This window comes from Oreochromis niloticus, linkage group LG16 (assembly GCF_001858045.2).
Source record: "Oreochromis niloticus isolate F11D_XX linkage group LG16, O_niloticus_UMD_NMBU, whole genome shotgun sequence".
In the NCBI taxonomy this organism is placed as follows: Eukaryota; Metazoa; Chordata; class Actinopteri; order Cichliformes; family Cichlidae; genus Oreochromis; species Oreochromis niloticus.
The window spans coordinates 29,193,563-29,213,594 of record NC_031987.2 but is presented as its reverse complement, the minus strand read 5'-3'; the positions used below and the strand labels follow the sequence as shown (position 1 = coordinate 29,213,594).

General features: G+C 39.3%; 1 protein-coding gene across 1 annotated transcript; it reads left to right on the top strand.

Annotated features, from left to right (window-relative positions):
- The first annotated feature begins 779 nt into the window (after positions 1-779).
- lacc1 (laccase (multicopper oxidoreductase) domain containing 1) lies at positions 780-7,797 on the top strand. The gene is made up of 5 exons (XM_003449496.5): positions 780-1,825; positions 2,802-2,980; positions 3,748-3,913; positions 4,530-4,755; positions 6,005-7,797. Exons 1-5 carry the CDS (start codon positions 1,333-1,335, stop codon positions 6,183-6,185), a joined length of 1,245 nt encoding a protein of 414 aa, XP_003449544.1. The 5' UTR covers positions 780-1,332; the 3' UTR covers positions 6,186-7,797.
- Positions 7,798-20,032: the final 12,235 nt, after the last annotated feature.

Genomic DNA, 20,032 nt, shown 5'->3' with positions numbered 1-20,032 from the left:
CTTAAAAAGCTGGTCTTAGTTTATTCCAACTTCATTGGAGTAAATAATAAACTAGTCACTACTTGGTTTTTTGATGGTTACAAATGCTAAATAGAGGAAGTTTGAGTGTGACCGCATGGACTGTACAGGGATCATATGCTCTGGCAATTACCATTATTTCCATCATGACAAAATATGATTAATAATGTGGTTCTACTACCTATGCTACTCCATTCATATCAATTAAGGTTACAAAATATTTACCCTGATTTTAATTCCATTTGAACTTTAACTTTAACCTTCTTTATCCCATTTAGCTGCTTTCTTTTCAGCTTTTTTATTTTATTTTTTTACATTATGTTAGTATCATTCAAACACTAAAATATAGTTAAACTTGTCACTCTGCAATTCTTTCATAAACAACAAATTACAATCAAGTTATAATTTAGGAAAGCGGTACAACAGTGAGTGTCTACAGCTATCTGTAAAACATGGTGGAGGCTGTGTCATGGTTTGGGTTTGCATTTCAGCCAGTGGTGTTTGAGGTCTTGTTACAATCATAAAGAGAGTCGCATTTTCATCCACCATGTAGTTCCATGTGGCCTGTACACGTTTCAACAAACTGCTGCACCTATTTCCCATTTTCTTAGAAAAATATAAAGAAATGAGGGGTGACTCTAATACACAGTACTGTATACTGTTTGAATGACAGCATGAAAATGACCCATACCATTCCAATCAAGTATTTACCAGAAAATCGGAGATCCATTTGGTGTATACTCTGAATTATTCACAGCATTAGATTAAACCTATTGATGCATTTAGAACCACAACATGATAACATTATGTTAAACCATTAAAAAAGGTTAAAATGTTGCTTTAATAATATTACAATAACCCATTCTAACTGATCTATTTCAGTTTGACAAGATGACAGTGTCTACAGACATGCTGCAGCGGTTTAGCCTACACTGTGTGCTAATATTTTAATACTTGCAGTATTTCTCGGGGACACGCTGGTGCAGTTTGTGGCCAGCATTTCTGTGCTCCTAATGTTTTGCAGAAAAGTCTGTATTGTGCACACTTGGACTTCACTCGACCTTTACTGTATGCAGCGGTCAGCAGATGCTGAGGAAACCGCTCAGAAGAATTTCCACCGAGCGTTAGGACTTTCCAGAGTGGGCGGAGCGACTGTGCAGTGCAGGAAGTACTGAGTCAGCTGTAGTTTCTGTAGTTTTTGAGGTATGTTGGTTGTCAAAGACGTTCCTTGCGGTCCCACATAAAGGGCAGGGAGTCTGCATTTGTCTGAGTTTTCTCTGTGTGCTGAGCGGCAGATACTTCAACTTCTCCGCGATGAGTCGAGCCGTGCTGGTGGATCTGCTTCACCGCTGCTGTGCATCATGCACGGGCGCTTCTCTGCTGGAGGACTCGGTTTCGGACTCGCAGGTCTTTGTGCTGTGCGGGAACACTTACCGGGAGAAAAACGGCTTCGTAGACACGTTCCTGAGCTCCTGCAAAAGTGTGCACATCCTGGACTCGAGCTCCACAGTGGAGAGTTTGTATCGTTTCAAGCAGACTTTGGACCAGCTGGACCTGAGCTCGATCACGGTCCTCACCACCGCACAGGGCAAAGAGGTGCTGGCTCATTACCAGAACCTCCTTTTTACGGCCATATACGACTTCCAGTACAAGCAGAGACCGGTGGACGAGACCTGTCCTAGTTGCAGAGGCTCCACAGATTCGGTCTCACCTGGCGAAGAAGTGCGCGAAGAAGTGTCGACGTTTATGCAGCAGCTTCCTGCGCTGAAGGGAGAACTCACAGTTCTGAAGTCTGCGCTCATTCCAGGTCGGCTTAAGCAAAACATACATATGAGATTTCTGGAGTTATTAATTACTGTATAAGTGAATGGAGTTTGGATTTCTCCTCCTACATCAAGGGTGTCAAACATAAGTCTGGAGGGCCAGAATCGGTCGGTCAAAGACTCCAATTTGGGCCATTGAATTCTCTTTAAAAATGTGAAAGACTGCATAGATTTTAAACTTTTAGGTGTGTTTTTATATATTTTACAGCTTCTCCTGTTGATAAAGATCTCCCCCACTGCTAGTCATACAATAGCAAAGTAAGGTAATAAATAAACAATTAAGGTTCCTGTTAACATTAGTGCACTATATGTGAAATACAAACAGTTTGACTTCCCCCTTCGACACTGACTGTTTGGGAACAGCGTGTTTTCCATTTTCTGTAAATGGGTGTATATTTGAAAGGAGGCTAGAATGAGCTTGTCTATCAAAACTTAATATGTCATACACATACTATATATTGGTAGTATATATTGCACAATAGTAAAGTCCAGAGTCTTTACTGTATGGAGGAAAAAAAGTGATTCACTGCTACTCCACTGTTAAATTTTATAATAAAGTCAAATCATTTGATAACCACTTAAACTATAGTGATGTATCTATTAGATAAAGAGGAAACTGAGAATGTACCAATACCCAACACTATATACCGTTGGACTCCTATGTCCATGCAAATATGTACTAGTGTACCGATAACAGGAGACAAAAGACTTTTTCACACCACTGTGCATGAGATCAGCTCATGTTATTATTTAATCCTGATATTTAATGAAGTTTCTTATCATTTAGTGCATTGTGTTAAATTTTCTATTAAAGTATAATCTGTTGACAAGATATTGGTAAATAAATACAAACCGAGCTAGAGGTAGCTTAGCATTCATTTAAATGCTATTAAATGTATTTATTTAAATGTGTTATTTTAGAAAAGCCATTTACCTTTTTTCTTTCTCTCTTTGTCTCAGATTGTTTTGGTCATGGCTTCAGCACCCGTACAGGTGGTGTGTCCTACATCCCGACCTTATCCTCCTTGAATCTGTTCAGCAGCTGCAGGAGGAGGGACCCGGTGGCTGTGGTAATGGAGAACAGGCGCCGATTAGCCCTCCATGCTGGTTTCCATCCTCAGCCCATGCATTTAGTCAAGGTACTCAACACTCATTATTTGAATTAAAAAGGGGTTTGGAACATTATTGTAGTAATTAAAGCTAGAGTCTGACCAATTGGCAGCCTGCAATTATCGGCTGATATTAACTATATGAAAAATAAAAAAGTAAAGAAGAGATGGGAGAAACAACCATGTTCAACCATGTTATGAATGTTGATGTTACATGACTTGTCCACCAGAGGGCAACGTCCACGTTCCAAACACAACAAACAACCATCTGATCCAAGCTGTCAGACAGAGCACAAATGAGTAATAAATAAATAGCTACATGTAACAGACATAGACACACCTGTTTGTGTTCTGTGTATCTAAAAGAAAAAAATATTATATTGGAATATGTGATTTTTAAATCACCAAAAATCAGACTTAAAATATCGGCTGAGTGGCATCTTAAAGTACCAGTAGCATTTATAAAATTGTATCATCTTACATATACTAAGGTGCAAGTTTTACATATTTAATTCTGGGTGCACATTTGTTTGATATAGTCTTTTGTTTTTAATATTTACCAACGTATTTCACATATTAACAAACTGAAGCAAACGAGCATTCACAGTCAAAGAAAATGAATATGCAACAGTAACAAATAATGAACAGATTAACACTCCTTTTTTTGTTTCAGTTGTTTATGTTTTTTTGGTTTCCAACTTCGGGCCAGTTTTGTTCTAACCTCAGCGCTGAGGGTCAGTGATGTGAGATCATTGTTTTGTTAAAGGCGTTCAGGACTGTCAGCTTGTTTTCTGAAGGTGAACCACGCTAACGATGTCTGGGTCTTGGGGAAAGCTGAGCCCGAGAGTTACGATGCAATGGTGACCAATCAGACTGGACTCGTCTTAGCAGCTCCAGGAGCCGACTGCATGCCGCTCCTCTTTGCTGATCCGGTCGCAAAAGTCATCGGAGTCGCACATGCAGGTCAGTCCTCACTGCTTCTCAAAGTTTTGATCACTGACTGCTAATTTAGGGAACCATCATATCACTGGGGGCCAATCAAGAAAAAAAATGCACATCAGAACTATTAGTTAGTGTTTGTAATATGTCTATGTGTGTGAAAGAGAAACTTGAGAAGAGGAACTTGAGAAGACTTTGCAGAAAGCACACGCTTCAACATTCTCTGGAATCAAAGTAAATTCTTCAGTGTTAATCATGCTATAGACCAGGGGTCCCCAATCTCAGTCCACGAGGGCCGGTGTCCCTGCAGGTTTTAGATCTCACCCTGGGTCAACACACCTGAATCACATGATTAGCCTCTGGAGAACTTCAAGACATGTTGAGAAGGTAATTTATTCATTAAAATCAGCTGTGATGGATCAAGGACACATCTAAAACCTGTAGGGACACCGGCCCTCGTGGACTGAGATTGGGGACCCCTGCTATAGACTCTTTATATAAATTCTTTTAGCCTTTGGCGCCCCCTAGAGGATTTATTTATTCAAGCTAAAACCAAACAGTTGAAGAGAGCGTGCAAAAGAGGCTGCAGTGGTACAACTTTACAATATGAACTCTGACAATGAGATGGCTACATTTACAGGTTGGAGAGGAACCATAATGGGGGTTGCCATGGCCACTGTGAATGCCATGGTGACAGAATTTGCTTGCCAGGTTAGCAACATTGTGGTGGCTGTGGGACCATCAGTGGGCCCCTGCTGCTATACCATGGAAAGAGACCAGGCGTTGGACTTCATGAGCGTCCATCCAGACTGTGTCCCTGATCCAGAGTTAGCCAGACCACACGTCGACATCCGTCTCGCCAACAGGTACGGCTCACGAAACAAGAACACTAGCACAATAGATTAACTAGAGGTGACAGAAGTACAGAATGTCTAACAAGGAAAAGAAAAAGAAAATAGTTCTATATTCTGTTGCCTACATTGTAGAGGGAGTCTTGGCTGTAATAAGAGAATGAATAGGGAAGAGGTTAAAGTGGGATTCAGCAGGTGGGGATCCCTAAAATCAATTGCAAGGTCTCAGAGTGGGGAAAAGAATCACAGCTCAAAATAATTTCTCTAGATTTTCTTAAATTTCCAGTTTATCAAACACCACTGAGCGGTCCTTACCTTTAAATCTAAGCTCTCTCCTTCCTCTCTTGTCATGTCTTTCTTATCTTTCTCCATCTGTGAGTGAAGTTAGCTCTTTCTTTTCTCTCCCTGTGAAATACAGCAGCCAGATCTTTAACAGTTTGTTTGTTAAGCTGATAGAAACGCTGCATTTGAAATTACCTGTCACTTTTAAAAAAAACTACTTGAGTAAAGAACAGATAACTGGAAATTCTACTTAAGTACAGTATTCTACTTTGTTACTTCCCACCTCTAAGATGAACCAATGAGGGAAAACTGGTCGTAGCAGTGCAAGAAACAAATTTAGGATTTATTGTGGATGTTGATCAGCATTCACATAAAATGTATATTTTCTTTGTTGAGGTCTTAAAGGCATTCTGAAGATGCCCTTTTCATTTGAGTCTGGTTCAAATTTGACCCGAATTTCAGAAAATGTTCAAGATGTTTTATATGCAAATTCAAAGTGTATCTAAACAGACTAGTGGATGCACTGACTACCCGGATTCATTTTAAGAGATGTTCCAAGATGTACTAGTCTCGTTCTTTGAAGATGTAAAAGGTAACTGTGTGGCAGCCACTCAACGATGACTCAGACTTGAACTTAAATACATCTCAGAGGAATTCATAGCTGAGTGAATTCTCCAAGTTCACTTTCATTCTGTCACTAGTGTTGGAGTGTGTTATATTTATCATGGAGTTAATCAATAAGATCAAGTAACAGCTTCAGTTTAAGACTAAGGGTCTTCTTGCATTTATCCATTCTGGGTTGTCTGGAGAGAAGGTAAGAGGAGAGAAAGGAGGTCCTTGTTTAAATTTTCAGCCATTACTATTTGAGTATTTGTTGGAAATAGTACACCGAAGCTTTAAGGTCTTTAATATTGAATTCACATATGGGAGTTGCTTTTCGCTCAGCTGTGAACCAAACCAAATGTCTAATTTCCCATCCCAGAGTTCTCCTCCAGAAAGGTGGCGTCCTGCCTGAGCACATCCATGACAACACGATGACGCACTGGTCCTGCGTGACGCCCTGCACCTCATGTCACCCTGAAAACTACTTCTCTCATGTCAGAGATGGGCTTAACTTTGGCACACAGGTGGGCTTCCTGTGGATCAAACAAACGAATGAATGAATGAGTGTTTAGCACATTTACCTCATATTGTTGTTAGCTAAAGCTCCACAAAGTCAATATGCTTTTTTGGTAAAATTACGTGGTACAAAAAATGTAGCAGACAGAAAATAGCTAAAAACCAATTGTTTGCTAATTTACTGTTTGATATTTACAGCTTTAAGGATAATTTTGCATGTCCCACAGACTCTAATCTTCAAATAAACTAGAGGATTAAAGTTACAATGTGCAAAATCTCAATGCTAGATGTCAGTACATAGCAGACTGCATTCAACTGAGTTCTGTTTTCGTACCCCTCCTAATTCAAATACACAATCCCAGCTAAGGTGGCTTCCATTCATCTGTAGTGAGTGCAGGCTGTCAGTCCACTGTTCACCTCAGCAGTACCAATATGTATCGACTCTAGCGGAAACTGCAAAACTTTGTGGCTGAGTCCAATACGAGTCGATGAGTCAGTGAAGCTCATTTCTGTCTGACAACGATACCGCGGTGTTGTTCAAGATATCCCGAACTTTTCTGTCAGTAAGCGCTGCCCTTTAGTGACACTTTCTTTGAAGTGGAGCTAACTTTGTTGGATTCAGAATCTTAGCGATTAAACTCTCATACGATGTGAGAATGTAATCAAATTGTTTATCAGGGAGGGAAAATGTGATTTTTAGGACACTTGAGTCTAACATTAGCTAATATAGCATTAGCTTATTGCTGCTGTGTTTTAGCCAGCTCATTGTTAGCTGTCTGAAGGTAGTAGGGTCGCATGTCTAATCTGCTAGCAATAATTATGATGACATCAGGAAAAAATGTTTATGCACATTTTCATGTGTTAGAGCTCTGACTTCAGCTCAGTAGATTCAGCTGAGGAGAAAGAGGATGACATTTTATCCAGTTATTGCCTTCCCTCGCATTTTCACTTCTTTAGTGAAAACAACCACTTCTCAGATGATAAAACATGGGTATGAACCTTCATATCTTGAGTCTGTAGGTGCAGACACAAATTAATATTTCACTAAGCTAAATTATTACTATTTTATTTTTTAAAATTTCACTAACTTTCAGGGATTTCTCACTTGAACGAACATGTTTTATAGCTCATAAGATTTTTTGGGTGAATCTAATTCTGCAGGGAATTATTTCGATGTTGTTGGAAACAGCATAGAAATACTGGACTGATACCGTTTGTCCGAACACGTACATTTGGACAGTTGTGGGTCCAACGTACCAAGCAAACTACCCACTAGCCAGTAAGCATTCATCTAGCTGCTCTAATCTGTCTCTCTTAATTCCAACCTGAGCCAACAGAATTATTTAGAGAATGAATTGGTGGGTTTAAACACTTGGATGACACCCAGACTAAATATATCTTTTCTTTTTATTCTTGTACTGAAAATTTTGGAGATCTGGTTTTTAATGGCATTTAACTTTAGTCAGAGACGCACAACATAATATTACTCAGTAATATAGGATTTAAGACAGAACACACATGATACCTTAAAGGAGTGGGGCTCAAGTTCTCTTGGTGAATGACAGTAAAAATCTGTACAGCATATTCTACATTGATATTTCTCTTCCTGCATTGTAAAGCATGGTAATTTTAGTGTTCAATAAACTTTCAGTCCAATGACCGGCTACGTGGGTTTTATTAATAAACTGAATGACAGATGGCAGCTGCAGCTGCTTTTAAAGTAGGCCAAATAACATCCTGCTGCGAGGTTCATCAGAGTTCAAATCTGTCACATTTTACAGTAGAACATCCAGGCGATAGATGGGTCATTTCATATGAAAACCAACCAACTGCACCAGTTTAATGTTTCTGATGGAGAGGAACAGAAACAACCATTAGTTTGAGCTGTTCTCTGATTATTCTGTGGGAAAAAACCTTTGGGTGCAACTTTTAAAGGATTGCATTACAATGTGAGATCGGGCAGAACAAGTTATACCAAATAAGAGGTTTGTTTTTTAAACCTAGTGTTTGACATTCCCACTATAGCCTTAATTCCTTCTCTGTCAAAAATCATTTTCCAGTAATCTACAATCCTGTTTAATTCTGTGGCTGTCAGGTGGAGACACTGGTTGATTTTACATGTCAGTTTCAGTTCCAAACTTTTAGGAGCATTAAACTTTCTGTTGTTTGATTTAATATAATGAATAAATGTAATTTTATTAAGCATGACAGACACAGACGTCTTCAGGGATACAGACAATTTTTATTCTGAGAAGACAAAAGTCTTGATTTGTCTTACAAAGCAGCCCTTTTCCTAAAAAATAAAATAAATATAACAAAGATCATTTTATTAACGCAAAGTGACTCATTGAAAGGATCGGCTGTTTTCTCAACAGCCTCATCACTGCATAAAATTAACTGGAAACACAGAGAAACATCACATTTCTGCATGTTTCACCAACACTGACGTGGGATCTGATTTTTTTCTTCCCCCCTCAACTTAGTGCAAGTTCAGTCATCACATTGAACAGTAATTACAAAAAAGTAAAAGCAAAGCACAAACTCTACAGTTCAGTCAGTTTTAGCTGAGATTCACTTTTAACATGATCAAAGTGAACTGAGGTCAGGTCTGCACAGGACTAACAGCAACAACACAAACTCTACAGTGCATGAATCGAAACACTTACATCATATAAATCATGTTACTGACAAAGTTATCAATTAAAACATTTCTTACACAGACACACATGCGTGACTGACCTGGTGGCAAACTTCATTTGTGGGCTTCAGATAATAATAAAACCTCTCCTGGCATCAGCTTTCAAACAGAGACATCCCTTCACATTAAGGCCAGTTCGTTTAGTGCAAACACAGAAATGCAAAGTCAGTCTTAAAATGAATGTAATGAGCTCCATTAGTCGGGGAAATGAGCCAGATTATTAACATCAATCACTAAACCAAGTTGTCTAATGTTAGATTGTATTTTCTTTAAGTGGTGAATTTTTTTTCTTTTTATTACTGACCGAAAATTATTTTGTACCCACACTACTAACTTAAATTTATGTGCAAGTCACACAGTTTCTTTGCAATTTTAATTTGCATCTCATTTCAAAACATTTTCAGGGCCTTCATGGTCACTTTGCCACTATTGGAGACATTTAGCATGCTCATGTGGTTATTTTGCATCTCTGTGTGGTGATTTTATACGTTTTTGTTTTCTATGGAAGGTCATTTTTGTGTCTTTATTGTTCTTCTCTCCTTACTGAACTGGTAGAATTGTGTCTCAACCTACTTAAGGTAATCAAAAATTTATTAATAATAAGTTTGTTAATAATTTTGTGTCTTTGTTTGTTTTTGCATAAATAAGAGCAAAACATTGCAGATTTATCGGAAAAGAAGGAGCGTATCATTATTTCAGACATTCATTCACTCTCCACCACAAAAAACAAACAAACAGAAACTCGCACTTTTTTCCTAAAGCATTGCTATTGTGGCTTCAGAGGTTGTTCTCAGTTGGCTCATGCAAAAGAGTTTAAATGAACCACAAATGTAGGAGCCCTTCTCACTCTGGGCCATAAACTGAAAACAATCACTAATCCAACAAATGTATGAACTGCTGAGCGAAAGAGTGCCCGTCATTACAGAAACAAAGAGCCAAACATTATAATCTGAATTTAAACAGTAAAAGTGTTTCCATTACAGGCTTCATGATATTAAGCACCACTGGATTCCAGCCAGTTCCATCTTAGTTTAGCTCATTGCATCACCACCTAAGCCGGGAACTGTAAACAGGCCATTTGGCTTGTTTTGGCCAATAATTAACAGAAATAAGCAGTCACGTATTTTTAAGACCAATGGAACAAGGACAAATCCAGTCTTGGTTTTGAATTCAGAAGGAAATTTGAGAGCTTTGTGCTTTTGAAATGTCAGTGGACTCATTTGTGGAAACATTGCTGGGTTTTGGCCCTGCTGAGGACACACAATGAAATGAAACCTGTGGGAAACATTTTTTTGGATTTTACTTCTCAGTAAAGACCTTCAACCATTTAATCTCCAACCTCTCTATTAGCTCTAAGTGGCTGCAGCAGCAGCAGGCTTGACAATCTGAGTTGACTGACTATCAAAACAAAAAACCACCACATAATTCATTTGACTTTTACAACAAATAAATTCCTATACATTTGTGAGGTTGGAAAATAATTCTAGTAAAGTGAATGTACAGCATCGTCATCAGCAAAACTTCTACTTGCAAAAAGCAAAGGCCTCGACTGCAAACGCTTGAGCTCGTCATGTAGAGAGCAACAATCATCAACATTATCAATCTGCACTCCAACAAAGATCCATACCTACATCTGAACAGCTACATATCTTAAATAAGGATAAAATGACTCTTAGAAGAAAATGAGGTAATGAATTTAAGCTCAAGTGACGTGTCAGGAGGTGGCAGGGGAAGTCCTTCCACCATATTCCTGTCCGGCCTCATATTTTTATTTACAGAAAGAGTTTTCAGCATAAAAGATCCTGTAAGCCAGAGGTTCCCAAAGTGTGGGGCCCGCCCCCTAGTGGGGGCACAGAGCCATTGCAGGGGGGGCGCGGTATGAAAAGAAAAAGAAAAAAAAAGAACGCTTGGACACTGTGGACAGGTTTTTGACGGGGCTCCCACACAAACGCAAAGCAGGAGATGAAGCATCGCCAAATATGTTTCCAAACCAACTTCCTTCCAAGCCAAAGACTAGAAAATATGGTGAAGCATATCTTCCCTTTGGCTTCACCTGCACAAGTGCCAAGGTAGGTCTCCCCTGCAAAATTAGTTTCCCTGCGTCGGGAGCAGCGCTGGGCTCTCCAAACAGTATCCCACATTCTTGATTTTTAGTTCACAAACACTTCTTGTAATAACTAATTACTCCTGACATTTTGGACATGTTAGCTCTTTATGCAGTAAAGTTACAGCGGGATACAAATAACATCAGGCTGATCCTGCCGTAATTTGTTCCCCCCGTTCAAATCACGGACAAACAGTAAACCACAGCTGTTTATGTGTTTAAACCCATTTTGCACAGAGAGACATTTTTTGAAAAATGTATTGATAGCAATGTTGAATATTATTACACAGGAAAAAACAACTACACGTAAAATAATTACACCATGACGCCTCTGCCTTTCTAAATGCAGGGACAGTAACTGCATGTGTATATGTAAGCGTGTAAAACCTGAAGATAGTCAGATTAACAGTAACAGTATTTTGTCTCTATCTGCCATTCTGCAATTCATCTCATGTAAACAATAACGTGGCGCACAGCGTGACGTGAAAAGAGGCACATACCTTTGTCGTTGCGTGACGAACTCTGTAATCCTCGTCCACACGTAAACGCAAAAAAGGAGTTTTAAATAATCTCCGTTTTCGGTGTTTACGTGTAGACGAAAAGCCCAAACGCATAGAAACAGCTGAGTTTTCAAAAATACCCGTGTAGGTGTGGACGCAGCGTAAAAGAGTTAGTAGTATATTTTATTACTACCTGTAATTTATTGCCGTTTAACTTGTATTTGCTTAATTGTTTACTAAATGTTTGAGGTGTGAAATAAACCGCAATGGAGTTTGTAAACAAAATATGGGTGTTGTCTGTGAAGGTTCTCAGTCATCCAGGTCATCGTAGTCAAAGGAGTTTGCAAAGAAAAGCGTCTGGACTTCTTTAAGTTGCTTGAAGACGTTTCACCTCTCATCCGAGAAGCTTCTTCAGTTCTAAGGTCAAATGGCCGAGAGTCCCAGATTTAAACCCAGTGGGAGTATCCCCCCAAGGAGGGACAAAGGACCCCCTGGTGATCCTCTAATCACATGCGCCAAGGTGTGAAAGCGGGTGTGGGACCTAATCAGCCAGGGTTTCGGGTGAGCTCATTGTGAAACCTGGCCCCACCTTGTCATGTGAATTCCTGAGGTCAGATGGCCCAGGATGTGAGTGGGCGTTAAGGCGTCTGGGGAGGGAACTCAAAACTGGATTATAGATGGCAGACAGTTGGTGTCCTAAACCACCACCTCTGTTCAAAGATGGTCGCTCACAGTGGACATAGATGGCCTCTTTCACCTTCTCGGATGAGAGGTGAGACGTCTTCAAGCAACTTAAAGAAGTCCAGACGCTTTTCTTTGCAAACTCCTTTGACTACAAAATATGGGTGTGTGTGTTTGGAGGATGTGTTTGTGCGGGGGGGGGGGGGCGAACATTTTTCTTGTAAAAAAGGGGGGCCTGGCAAAAAAAAGTTTGGGAACCACTGCTGTAAGCTTAAAAAACTTTGAACAGTTACCTTCTGCTGCCACCAGAGGTCAGCAAAATGCACAGAGCCTCATGTTGTTTCAGAGGAAGACGTTTGCAGGATTGTGAAACTATTATGTAGTTTTAGTTTGCATTATTCTCCTGAAGAGGTGATAACTATTAGATTTATTAAACTGATTTGTATTAGATTAGACTGCTGATTTATTGTGAATGAATGATATTGTTTTATGATGCATTATACTGCTGAGTTATAAGAAATACCGTTTTCAGAGAGTCATGGCCTTATTTGTCTGATTAGAAGAGAACAGAACATACCGCAGAGGTTTTCTGCCCCATCTCATCAGGAGGAGATAAAACAAGGAGCCGAGGTCATAACTTGGGCACCGTGTGAGAGAAAGAATGTGAATGTTTAGGCTTTTACGACTAGGTGGGGGCCACTAGAGGCTATAAGAAGCTGAGTAACCCTCCACCAGTTTGAGATTTGCTGTGACCCTCTGCATGCAGGTCTCCCCATCATGATGGTTTATGCTCATAAAGTGTTGAATTGTATGGAAATAAATGATTGTTGATTGAGCATTTATACACCGAGTATTGTCCTTCCTTCAGCCCAAAGATTAAAAGAATTGGGAGATTTTAACAGTAGTTTGCACCATTGTGGTTTTGTTGATCGACAGTCAGTTTGTCACAATCTTGAAATTAGTTTGAACCAGAAGAGATCAGCTAAAAAAATACAGACGTCCCGCTTTTATCACAACAGTGTAAAGAAAAAGGAATCTGATGAAGTACGATGATCCCAAAGCTGAAGTAAAGATGTGAAATTTAGGAAGAAACCAGAGTGAATCTATCTGAAAATAAACAAGTGTCCAGAACTAAAATGTGTTTTGTATGGAGGAATGATGCTGCAGATACTCTACATGCTGAAGTGAATTAACCATTTTCATGCACTTAAGTAACCAAATCACTGCAAGCAACCTGGTTCCAGCAGAAATCAGATAACATATTAAACATATATACAGTAACCTGGTTACTTAAACATTCAATGACGTGCTTAAAAAAAATCTGTGGATACAATTTAAAGTGTACACAAAACAATATTACACTCTTACAACTTTTGATATGTCAGCTGACCATCTGAATAGCTAGCTGTAGCAACAACTGGTCAATTATTATAAAAGGGCTGACAAATTTTATTTCAAATCACATAAATGATTCATTATAAAATAACTTTAAAATTCTTAATCCTAAAATAATCTTAAATCACTGTTTATTACTCGACTAGTATATAAAACATACTGATCAAATGTCTCGTTTTGCACTAAACCCTGTGTGTGACAACATGAAAAATAAGCAGATCTTTGAATAAAAGATGCTAAAATCCGAAAATATTTGGCATTTTTTTCATTATTTTTTACATACAAAAACTTATTTCTATCATGTGAGACTTTTGTTTTGAAGAGTTTGTTATTATTAATAATAATAATAAATAATAATGATAAAGTGGTAATAATAGGTGTGTTGTAAGTACATATATGTATCATGGTCTTGATAATAAAAAAGAGGTATTAGTGCATTCTGAGTATATGTAATGTGAGTAATCCCTGCCTCACTGAAAAGGAAAAATTACACTGCTTATTTTTCATGTTCCATTACTCTGCCATAAAAATGGTCCCTGTCGATCCAACTTGTTCTTTTTGCCAATAATTCGTCCACAAATAACAGTATTAGCTGCCACATAGCTGCTTTCCATGTTGATATCTGACAGAGTTTTGTCTCTGTGTGTGTGTCAGTCAGATAAATCTTGTTTAAATGAAAGCTGGCTATAACCTGATTACTTAAGTGCATGTAAACCTGGTGACAGATAACTGAATGGACCTTCCTTTAAAGAAAGGAACAGAAGAGGGGATGACGGGGGGAAGTGGGGAGGAAATAAGGAAGGAAGAAGGAAGTAATGAATAAAACAAAAAGGAGAAACATCTGCAGTCCAAGACCTCAGGCAACTATGGTATATAGTATGTATACACAACAGAATTTGAATGAAAACAACAGTTAAACACAAACACAAAACCCCTACAATTTTTTAAACTGTGATTTATAGAGATAATGAGAGGAGGGAGTAAAGAGATAAAAACAAAAAAAAAACATGACATGGCCTATCCCAGTCACTCCGTGTCATTAAATGTCTTTTAGCTAAAGAAAATGAAAGAGTCCCAAAAAGAGGCAACGGAAAAAGAAGTGGAAAAAGAATTCTGGGATGTGTAAAGAGTTATTACAACGATAATCTCTAGTTTAAAGTTGACCTCAGAGACATCGCATGGCTATGTAAACTATTGCTCACGTGTGCCCTCCCATCACAGCAACTTCTGCAATTTCATACTATAGGTTTGTCATTGACCCCAGCTCCTTTTCCCAGACTGTGGAGAACATTTTCCACGTGTCTTTTCTGATCAGATTAAGGCATTTACTGAAGATTTAAAGTGAACTCTAGTGCCTCCTGGTGACTGTAAGCAGGCGTGACGGTTTCATTCGTGTCTCAGGATGGCTTAGTGTAAGTGTCACAGAAATGGTTTATGTATAAAAGAGGTTAATAGTTGGTTCCAGCAGTTAAAATGTTCTTGCATGTCAATTTCTGTGGACCATATAGTGAAGGTATGTTTTATCTGGTGTATGAGGCATGTTTATCTTGGGACAAAAAAGCTCGAAAAAGTTTTTGTTGCACCGCTATTATCGCGAGGTTTGGGTGTGATCATATAGGCTGTGAGGCCACACCAAAGGATTTCAGTGAGCCATCTGCAGAAGTCTGGTTTTTCTACTATCTGTACAAGGTATTTGTTATAATTGTATTTTGTAATATTGTACAAATTTTCAATGTATGGTGTTCTAATTATTTTATATCTTAATTTAGAATGCACAAGACTTTAAGGTTATTTGTCCTCTGAAATGGCAGGCAGTCACGAGGTAATTTTTGTTTGAAGCACATTAGTTACTTTGAACTGATTGAAGGGCCTAAAGCATGTGTTTATGTTTGTCGTTTCACTGCGTAAGCGCTTGTCTTGAAGAAGCTGTGTCTGTGTTTTCATTTCGGAGCTACACTTGGCACAGATGTATCTGGATGAAGACAAATTGCCATGTATAGGTGAGATGATGTGACACGTGTACTTTTCTGACTGGGGATGACATAGAAAATCCCTTGAGGTATAAAATAAAATTAAAAATTGTTTTCATGTCTCAGCTCCTGTAGAGGAGGGGAGGTGGAAGCTGGAGGTTCACCAGACATAAAACGTATCCTCTCTGTCAGCCCAAAGATATGGAAGGTTAGCAGGTATTGGGTCTGAAGTGCAGATTAATGAAAAAAAAAGCACGGTAGCTACAATCAATATTTTGTTTTGTGCCTGTGATATTGATTGTATAGTTTGTTTTGTCCTTCTCAGGAGCTCAAAGACTCAATTATTCGGCCTCCGAACACAGGCTGACTGACTGACCGAACCACCTTCTCCATAGGAAAACCTCAGCGTTGTTCTCTAATTAACAGAATGAATTTGTCAAAGGAACGCCCTTTAAAGCTGCCCTCACAAAAACAAAACAAAGGACGTTTTTGGTCAGATGCTTAGATTTTCCAAGTCCAGAAGTAGAAAAAAAATATGAAGCTGCTGGAAAAGGTTTACAGTTTCGTATACTTCAGTTCAGTTATAAGGACATTTAAGGTTCAAAAGACCTGATGAATTCACCCGCAACATCTGAAGCGGGTGGTTGAGTTCATATTTTAATCACGAGTTTAAAGGCTGTAGGTTGCAGCCATTGCTCTAACACTGTATAAATGTGACAGGGCTCAGTGCTGGTTCTAATAGTCTGAGCTGCTTCAAGCTTTATTTGTGAAGAGCACTGCAGCTTACAAAACACATAGCTAGCTTGTACAGCTACGATGTAAAATTTTCACAAGCTAAGATGATCTTAAAATAACAGGGCTAGGTGCAGTGATGCTAGCATTAGCCATGTTAGGTAGGCTGACCAACCGTCCTCTTTTCCCCGGACATGTCCACTTTTCACGTTCTGGCCGGGGGGATTTTCGAGATGGATGAAAATGTCCGGGTTTTCCTATAGGCATACAGAGGACCCATATGTGCAACTTCGTCCCCGAACTGCTGCGTTGTAAGTGGTTGTTCCGCACTCACAGACGGGACAGAGTGCGCAGCGGCGCACTGAAAGATGCCACAAGATGCCAAAGCGCAAGTGCATCTTTTCAGACAAACTGCAAAACAAATTTCCCTTGTACCATCCCTCGGAATAAATGGGAGGCGGAGTGCACTGTGTGCAGAGCTGGCAAATACGTTTGTGTGTCTAACAAAGGTTTAAAAACGTATAAACAGGGGTGCATATAAGTGGTCCGCAGGTGCGCATTCGCTGTCAAAATAAAAAAACGCGCACCAGATAAGAAGTTGCAACGCGCGTTTGCGTACATATAAAAGGCACTGTTTTTGTCCGCTAGAATGGGACTTTCACGGCATATTCTGCACCACATCTCTGTGCGTTCATCATTTGTTTGAAGCCAGCTCACCTCCGGCAACCACTTTTCCGAGAGTACGCGCTTCTTTTGCGGTTCGGACTCCTGACATTTCTTTGGAGGTGGAGGAACACCAAAGTAATTGCTTAAAGGAGCTTGCTTCTGCGACATCTTTAAGAGTTTTAAACAAATGTCTGTCCTCCTCCAGAAAATCATATGTACGCTAATGCGCGTTGCAACTTCTTATCTGGTGCGCGTCTTTTATTCTGACAGCGAATGCGCACCTGCGGACCACTCATGTGCGTCCTGCATATAAAGACTGTGCGAGGCGAAAATTCATCTAGTAAGTTGACTGAGTTCTTTGTTACACCTGGGAAAAACGAGGATGTTGTTGTATCTGCAGCAGAAGGTGCACTGGCATTTCATACTATGAAGGGTCACAATAGCTACAGACCCATGGATTGCACTTGTGTGTTGCTAAAAAAAAAAGAAGCATTTCCAGACTTTAACAAAGCAAAAAAAAGTGCCCACACCAAGACTGAAGCTATTGTAAATGGTGTCATAGTGCTACATTCAGTTGAAGTCAGTCTTTGAGCTCTTAATAAAATCCAGTACTGTGGCATTTCTCAGACTTAAGTAACCATGGAACAGAGAATATATTCTCAACCATACTTTGACTGGAAGAATGGTGGCGTGCAAAAAAATTTAATTGAGGTTAGAAACGCGAAATGAGACAGCAGAAACCATTGCACAATACCTCACTGGTACCTCACTGGTCATTTTTCTTATACAAATGAGGCATTATTTCTGTAACGTTATTTAATTCTAGAGGTTTTTAAATTATTTTTTTTGCACTTGTTGATTTGTAAAAGCCTATAAGACATTTTTATTTCACCATTCATTTACCGCACAGAGAAGGCATTATTTAAGTATGTTAAATTCTTCTTTAAGCAAACAGTATTAATAAAATTCTTCATGACTGAGCCAAGTGTCCTCTTTTTTGGAAATCAAAATATGGTCACCCTAATGTTAGGACATTGTCAACAGGTGGTCAGACTGAGTAAACAGACACACTCAGAGGTTTAGTTCTGTTTCACTGCAGGGTCCCTTCATTCTTCACATATCTGTGTCGGGCAGAGTGTAAATCCCGAAGCTGAACGACCTTTGTACAAGCACACACGCTTCTTAGCTTTGCAAAGCTATGAGCACAAACAGCAGCATAGAAAAATCCAGGCAGCCAGCCTGTGTCTGTCCAACTAATCAGAGCTCCTTACATCCCACGGTGTGGCTAATTTGCATTGCAGCAGGATTATTAAAATGAAGTCGCTAATCCAATAGTTAATCCGTGAGCAAACAGGAAAGGGAACCGGATTTTAAAATGAGGAAAGGACTCGTCATATTAAATTGTGTTTTTAAAAACATTTTGAAAATCAGTTTTTTAATTTGTAATTCAAAAATGAATTTACAAATGCAGAATTTATTCTAAAATTCATTATTAAAGCACAGAATACTTTATTTCGATGCACATGGCTCTTGTGGTGAGGCGGAGCAGTGTTGAGGGATGTCTCCTGAGGTCCACTGTCATCTCTACAGTCTTGAGCGTGTTCAGCTCCAGGTTGTGCTGACTGCACCAGAGTACCAGCCGCACAACAGACATGCAGACTCATCACCATCCTCAATGAGGCCAATGACGGTGGTGTCATCTGCAAACTCTTTAGCCTACAGCCCTTCCAGTAATGATGGTCTTCCAGTAATTACCAGTGTATGCTCATTATCAGCAGGTTCACTGTCAAAAGGCTCATTGTCAAACATGACGTGTATGGTATCGAGGTGTTTGGCAGCTTAAATATGTGTTTTGCGACAGTAACACTGGGCATTAACTCTTTTTGTGCTCTGCAAAGTAAAAAGGAAACTGCCTGTTATTCCACAGAGCACACCAGAAAGTCCTCAAATAATGGGAACGAGTTCTTCCCCAGAGCCCCTTTCACAGCTGTCAAGCACCTCTACCTAAAACAAAATATCTATGGTGAAGCAAGAAGGTGAGGACAAAGAGGATTTAATGGCAGCCTCTGATAGAAAGGCCGATGTGAGCACGGACAAAAATGTAGAAAATAATGATCTGCTGGGGGCTTCCCATTATACATGATGGTTGAGAAATGTTTCCTCTTCATTATTGTAGGGTCTTTCCTTACCGTATAAAGTGTCTTGTGGTGACTGTTATTGTATTTATATAGGTAACATTTAATTATCTGAAGAGTGCTTCAAAGAAAGTAACTTCAAGATATATTATGTTCAGAACTTTAAAGTCACTTCAACTTTATCTTAACTCAGGTCTTCACATCTCAATGCAATATGCCCAGTGGTGACGCTTTACAGCTTGAAAAATGATCAGTGTGTTTAAGCTGACTTCGACAATAACATAAATTAACCTAAATTAAAGCTAATTTAGGTTAATTCAGTGGTTCCCAAACTTCTTTTGCTAGGCCCCCCTTTGTTTTACAAGAAAAATGTTCGCCCCTCCCGCGCGCGCACATCCTCCAACCAAACTCCATTGCGGTTTATTTCACACCTCAAACATTTAGTAAACAGTTAAGCAAATACAAGTAAACTGCAATAAATTACAGGTAATGAACTACTAACTCTTTTACGCTACGTCCACACCTACACGGGTATTTTTGAAAATGCAGCTGTTTCGTCCACGTAAACGGCGTTTCAAATCACCGAAAACTGAGATTTTTTTTAAAACTCCTTTTTTGCGTTTACGTGTGGACGAGGATTACAGAGTTCGTCACGCAACGTCAAAGGTATGTGCCTTTTTTCACGTCATGTTGTGCGCCAAGTTATTGTTTACATGAGATGAACTGCAGAATGGCAGATAGAGACGAAATACTGTTACTGTTAATCTTAATATCTGCAGGTTTTACACGCAGTTACTGTCCCTCCATTTACAAAGGCAGAGGCCTCACAGTGTGATTATTTTACATGTAGTTGTTTTTTTCCTGTGCAATGATATTTAACATTGCTATCAATACATTTTTCAAAAAATGCCTCTCTGTGCAAAATGGGTTCAAAAAGAAACAACTGTGGGATACTGTTTGTCCGTGATTTGAACCGGGGGACAAATCGTGGCAGGATCAGCCTGATATTA

Bases quoted from the DNA above. Each gene is read 5' to 3' on its own strand.
- lacc1 (XM_003449496.5), top strand. From the start codon at position 1,333: ATGAGTCGAGCCGTGCTGGTGGATCTGCTTCACCGCTGCTGTGCATCA. The intron at 3,914-4,529 runs GTCAGTCCTCAC...CTACATTTACAG, and splicing joins CATCGGAGTCGCACATGCAG to GTTGGAGAGGAACCATAATG. The intron at 4,756-6,004 runs GTACGGCTCACG...TTCCCATCCCAG, and splicing joins GACATCCGTCTCGCCAACAG to AGTTCTCCTCCAGAAAGGTG.